This window comes from Opisthorchis viverrini (assembly GCF_000715545.1).
Source record: "Opisthorchis viverrini unplaced genomic scaffold opera_v5_127, whole genome shotgun sequence".
Taxonomy (NCBI): Eukaryota; Metazoa; Platyhelminthes; class Trematoda; order Opisthorchiida; family Opisthorchiidae; genus Opisthorchis; species Opisthorchis viverrini.
In genome coordinates, this window is record NW_008751785.1 from 321,886 (window position 1) to 328,566 (window position 6,681).

The 6,681-nt window shown below is 48.0% G+C and overlaps 1 protein-coding gene across 1 annotated transcript in view; it reads right to left on the reverse strand.

The window, feature by feature from the left end:
* Positions 1-6,110: 6,110 nt before the first annotated feature.
* The window catches only part of T265_06300 (hypothetical protein), a gene marked incomplete at both ends in the record, with an annotated part of 3,821 nt that continues 3,250 nt past the window's right edge, over positions 6,111-6,681 (reverse strand). Inside the window, 3 exons of the mRNA XM_009171527.1 lie at positions 6,111-6,287; positions 6,309-6,360; positions 6,403-6,628. Coding sequence (XP_009169791.1) covers positions 6,111-6,287; positions 6,309-6,360; positions 6,403-6,628 — 455 coding nt within the window. The remainder of the gene's footprint in view (positions 6,288-6,308; positions 6,361-6,402; positions 6,629-6,681) is intronic.

Below are 6,681 nucleotides of genomic sequence, written 5' to 3' on the forward strand. Positions count from 1 at the left end.
TTTATCCTATCCCGCAGTATTAAGTGGCGTGGCCACCATACCAAACTTTTTAGTGAAGACATGCCAAATAAGAATGACGCGGCCATCATTTTTCCATGGTCCTTTCTTCATGGAATCGCTTTCTCCGCAGTCAATGGCCTCACGCTCCTTATCCAAGAAAGCCATTGATATCAGGCTAGTTCGCTTACCTCTGACAGAATCCTGAGCGTTTTCCATCTCATTTATGTGCAAATCTCACAGCGCTCACTAACCGCACCCGTCAGTTTGGCGCTACTTGCAATTTTCATCCCGCTGACAAGTCGCTACCCTCGCAAAGTCCACTAAGACAGCAGTTATCCTTTTTATCCTCTCTGTTCTAGCCACCATCTCAATCCGAATCTCAGGTTAGAAATCGTATTCACCGACCCAGTTCTACTTACCCAAGGCTTTCCACTCTAGTCCGCAAACACAGAGCACCAATGAGCACCCAGTATTCACGCCACTGAGTGGGTCGCTCAGTCTCGCTGTACGCGGACCTCGCTAAGAAAATGACAGGTCGGTAGCCTCTCATTTTTAGTGTTTTTTTTGTAAAACTATTGGTACATACAACAGAAGATCATGGCGTTAAGGCGCCCTTTAGTTTTGGTAATAGTTGCCCCTTGTTACAGCATGCCCCCTTGCCCCAATGATATCAAACTCGTAAGTAAACGTGTAATCCGCCAAGCCTCCGAGCTGTCTTTAGTTCGGAGAGGAATTTTCTCCGAATGTTTCCGGTATGCGAGAGGGTAACTTGCCCCTTCAGTGCTTTTCAGCACCGTTTTTGCGTAATTCCCGACACCAACCCAAAAGTGCTTTTTGCCCTTCCAAACGATTGATAGCGGTAGGTTCTTGAGGGTATCGCATGACGTAGGGGTGTGAAATAATAGCGGCTGTTGTCGAACTATGTGTTGTGAAATCTTTGCACCTTCCTGGCTGGGGCCCGCGTGATCCTGCTTGTTCGTGGTTAAAAACCTTGCGACCGTCCCCAGCGGTTGCCATGCTGCCGGACTGCCTAACTGAATTTGACCTGTTGTTGTGTGCTGACCCTAAATCTGGTGAGGTCTTCGAGGGCTTAGTCACGCCGATGTCGCCTTAATGCAAAATGATTATCGGATGTGTTTGTTTAAATACTGTCCAAAGGTGTAGGCACTTCATTTTTGATCAGTTTCGGTGAAGAAGTAGGTCTTCGCACCAACTCTACTTTCGCCTTTTCCCGCTCTTTGTTGAGACTTTCTTCCTTCATGGTTGTATGACAGTTACTCTCCAATATATATTACTGGTGTATTGCTGTTATACATGTATACTGAGAGGTCTCGTCTTCGCAATGGCACCCAACTGCTTCATTGCGGTCAAGCTTCTGAGCCAGAGGCTTTGATTAAGGACCGTGATGGTGCCTATTTTTGGGCTCCCTGCAAGTATCCTAGCCCACGTTCAACCATGGTGCTTACAACTAACCCTATTCTCACGCCACTTTGACCATCGCGTGGTGTCGGCAACTGGGTCGCCTTGATGAGTACAGCCGAACGGGTAAGTGAGAACATGGTACTGCTGACGCTTTCCTTCTTAGACTCCTACATTCTCTCTTCTACCCTGTCCCACCCCAACTGGAACTCCCTTCGCACATCCCAGCACTAGGACTTACAATTAGTTTGCCATGCATCACGCTCAGCTACTAGTTTTGACTTCAGCAACAACCCTAAACACCTGAAGTCCGCTTCCACACCCTAACAGCCAGTCTACTTAGCTGCATTTAATGTTCACACATTGACATACGAGGAGCGTCTCTTGCTCGTAAGCTGTATTTCCTTTGTATTGGTGTATGCTGTCTGCCAGGGACAAGGATTTATGACGTCATTTCTGTAATCGAACTGACTGCCCCTTCGGTCTCTTTCTGTTTCCGGCTGTGCACCTTTGGTGATGCGGTGTCCGTTTGGCAACGTGTGTGGAGGACTTTTGAGAAAATAAGGTCCACTGCGCCGTGTTTATTGTCTGCTTACGACTCAACGGACTATACCTCTTAGTCTGCCGTAGACGATTTCTATGACGTTCTAGGTGTTCTTTGACAACTGATTAAAAGCTCTGACATCGCTCTGGTTGCTGGTACCATGTACACCATTATCATCATCGTCATCATCGATAGCATGGAATCAGTGTTCAGCATCAATGCTTCGCTACCGTACAGCCATGATTTATTTGAAATCCTTATTGTAAAGGAAAGAATAAAGGTGGATGGGGAAGGGAGCTAGTGCTAGCATATTACAATCATTCCGAGGTGCCTACACCTCCAAACACATTCAGACAGTCTGGATAGAAATTGACAACAAGATCGCCACTGACATCGGTTGGCAGCCACATTATGCAGCGTATCCCACCAGGAGCAATGTGGATCACGCGGTCCCCACTCTGGAAGGCGATTAGCGCCGACAGCACTCAAGTGTTTCTTGATCTCTTTCATACCCCTGTTGATTAGTTATCTTAGATTAGAAACTAGACGTACGGAGAACGAAGTCTGTTTCAGATATGTACGGCTCCCAGACTATTCCTTTGCAGTGCTACTTTCTGGAGAAGCGGAAATCACTTGACCACATGGTGCCCATTAATAAATCAGTCCCGAATCCAAATAGGCCACATTAAAATTAGTTAACGGTGGCGAGGGTCGATCACTGCCTGCTGCCTACTTACATTGCGCTTTTCAAGTGTGTGCAAAAGGTGCCCACCTTGCTTATCCATTGAGAAGATCTTAGACCCAGAATCCAAACAAACCACTCAGGACCAGCTCCTCCAGCGCTTCCCGAATGGTCTGGTGTCGGACGGTAACGGTTACTGGAGACAGATTTCCAAAGCGCTACCCAAGACTGGAACTGCTGTCTGGAGTACAACCACAGCCAGCCAACCGCATCTAAACCTTCGACCGTTGCTTTGCTGGAAAAGCGGCGACAGATTCCCCCTGGCCGCAACCATAACTCAACCTGACACATCATGCGATGCCAGGTAAGACTGTCCGTGCAGACCGCGACATTTAGTGGATCTGAAAGGCTAAAAAAGTAGAAGATGCGTAAAATTCTTAGAAAGTCCGCAGCTCCTTCCACTTAATTTGTTCAAATGGTCCTCAGAAGCCCTATGCTAGCGAAACCAACAAGGACCAAAATGTCGGTCTGATATCCGATAAAGGGGAACGTTGGCACCATTGGGCACAATACTTCAAACTACTGTTCAGTTGGCCATTCGCTGCATTCAGTCCGAACTGTCGACTTTTGACAAAAACGTGGACTGTGACTATTGCGTCTCTTTTAACCACAGAGACTCAAGCTTTCGACAACCTTTCGCCTTCTGTGCTCAAAGACGGCGCTGGTCATCACCATCATTGGCAGCATAATATCAGTTTCCAACACTGATACTTCACTGTCATACAACCAAGTTTTATTTGAAAGCCTTATTGTGAATAGAAGAATAGAAATTTGCTAGCTCGGTACCTACACCCCTAGACATTCTAGACGACAAAAATGCCATTGAAATCCATTAACAGCCCCATCAGGCGGCATCTCCAACCAGGCGCAGTGCGAATCCTGCGGTTTGCATCTTGGGGGGCAGTAGCACCAACATTGTCCAGACTTCGTAACTTCTCTCATACCCCTCTGTTGGGTCAGGGGATGTCCTATCTGCTTCCGCCCCCTTGAATTGGGGACGGAAAGCAGCACTTTCTTAGGCAGTACCTCCTCGCAATACATGGTCAAACCACCGCAGTTTTTTGTGCTGAACATGGTCTTCGATTATCTTTGTTGCACAACCGAACGCTCATTTCTTAATGGTCTCGTTGCCGATTCACGGGCTCCAGCCTACACGACCTGTGGTTCTGAGACAGTGTTTGCCAAAGGTCTGAAGACTTCTCAGTTCCACTACTCGAACAAGTGGAGTCCCACAGCCATACAACAACTTAGACCGTACTGTGGCTTGATACTCACACCCTTTGGGATTTAGAGATATGCCACTCTGACGCCATGGGTGCCTGCAATCAGCAAACACGGTCCGAGCCTTGAAGACTCATGCATTGACGTCATCTGTCCCACTGAAGTCGGGACTAATACAACTTCATAGATACATAAAACACTCCACAAGTTCGATTGCCTCTCCCTGAATTGTAAGTGGTGTGTTCATTGACTGAATGTCTACGAGCATGACCTTAAACTTTTGTGGGTGCATAGCCCATACCAAAGGACGGGATGAATTTGCCAGTCCGCTCAAAAGTACCTGTGCCTTCTCCTCTTTAAGGCGAGAACGATGTCATCTTCATATTTCAGATGGACAAGGTTTTCGTCAGCAGCTATTCGAACACCAGGGTTTTAAAGAGCTTCCAGAGTTTATTCGTATTGCACTACTCATAAGGTTGCTGAAAATTCTTCGACAGCCCACGACCTGTTTCGCCCTTCCTGGGGCTCATCAGGTAGGCGCAGTCCCCGAGTTTCCGTCAACCTTATGGTCTACTTGAAACCAGAGCTCGTCTTACCATCTCGTCCATCATTAAATTGAACAGTAATGGAGAGCGTGAGCACTCCCGACGGACACCAATTTCTGAACAAAAGCTTTCGAAGGGCTCTGTGCGTATTTTCGCACGCCTAAAATCCTGAGAGTTAAAAGAATGTATTGTGTTCACAAACTTCTAGGGCGTTGCCTGATGGACTATCGTGTTAAAGAGAACAAACCGGTCAGTTGAGTCGAATGCGCCTGGGAAGTCCTGAAGTAGTAAAATTGTGGGCTGTTTATACGTATGGCGTTGTTCTAGCACCTGACGAAGTGTGGAGATTTGGTCACCGCTGTCCCTACCAGGGCGGAATCTCGCTTTCAGTTCTAGAGTGTGTTTTACGAGCCACCATCAGGTGACGAAGGGGAAGCGACGTCAACAGTCTTGCTACGATCAGGGTCAAGCTGATACCCCTGTGATTATCACACTCATTACGAGCTTGTTTTTTAAGGGGCACTACAACTGATTCTACCCAATTGTATGGCAGTCTCCTCTTCTAAAATGCAGGAAAACAGAATAGACTAGTGGTAACTCAGGACTTTGTCCTCCATCCCTGAGCAGTGTAATCAGAGGTCATCCGAACTCGGTGGTGCTTGGGAGAACATATGCAGTCATAGACTCTCGAGGCCTGTGAGGGTTCCAGGTTAACCGTTAGGAGCTCTGCTTAAGCTGCAGGTTCCAGATGAGTGGCAACGGGTGGTCACGAAATTATTTGTCCCAGCAGTTGGATGGTTGGTTTCGCTCACTTGTGGTTCCCGGGGCCTGGTCGCGCGGACCAACTGAAATAATCTTCGGGCACTGCTGGCTTTCTGGGTCTCTTCCATTCCCACCGGTCCATCAAACACGGTCGACACGTACTCTCACTTTCACTTGACTTCTGATAATTCGTCGGGCCAAATTATGTTCGAGACTAGTGGGACATTTCTCCGGGATTCAAGCAGTGCTGTTGTTCAGTCTGATATTCACTGCGTGCCTGGGCCTGATAGTGCCGTACCGCAGGTTAATGTTTCGGCACTGTGCAAAGAGGTGATGACCTCTTTTTCATCTGTGGTGGAGCATTTGGAAGAGATTCCAGAAGACGACCCCAGTAAATTCGTCCAACGTACGAATTTGCCAGTTTCTCAGTTGCTAAGCGATTTTGGTGCGTCTTACGTCGCCCTGGAAAATGAAGGGAGAAGCGACCCCGAAAGAGCGCGCGGTCGGAATCCACTAATGTGCTCCAAAACGAGCGGCAGTCAGTTGTTGATCTGAGCCGTCGGCCATTTCAGAACTTAGTGTTACATAAAACAGTCTGCGGTCAGCACATAACTGAAGCAGTCGTTCGCCATTTTCCGCACCTACCCAATCCTATACGTGTCGACCACCTAATTGAGTCTCAGGTGCGCTAAGCCTTGTGGACTCAGGTCTCTGACGACCACAACGATATCTGGGCTTTTAACTCGGTGTAACATAGCATTCAAGGCGTCATAAAACTTGCCTTCAATGGTATCAGAACTGCAATCGATCGAAGCGTAAGCAGACATCACATATAGACAGCAATCAACTTCCCGCTTGTGAGACTCCTTCACGCACATCACCAGACGTACCGCGCAGAGGCGACTATCATCGGGTATCTAGTCAAGCAAGGATCTGGCAATGTTGCGGAATGTAGGCAGCTCGGTGCGCTTCTTGGGTTGGTTTGTCCGCCGAGTTTGGCAGTCGGATTGCCAAGTTCGGTGAATGGACCAACATCCAAACAAGGGTCTTTTCGCTCAGTGACTTAGGACGTTACCAATCCCTGCATATCCTGCCGTAGCGGCCTATGGATTGCCGGACATACACAACTAGAAACGAGTGGAGAGTAATAGGGCAGTTAGCTCAACCACTGTGCTTGCATCTTGAACTCTTGTTTCTGATACACAGCACTCATCAATGTCAAGCGAGCCCAGTGTGAGCAAGAGCAGCTTGTTGATTTGTTTTCTTCACTGTGCGAGCAGCCAGACAGACTGGGCGTCGAGGCTTGAAGACTGATTTCGAGCTGTCTGAGGGTGTCAGCGCCGGGTGACGCGCAGTTGCTGCTGGCAAAACACGGTGCAAAACGAACGGAGCCATCTGTCCCAACAAATGGATCCAGTCGATAATCATACCCATCTTCAAAAGTCTAC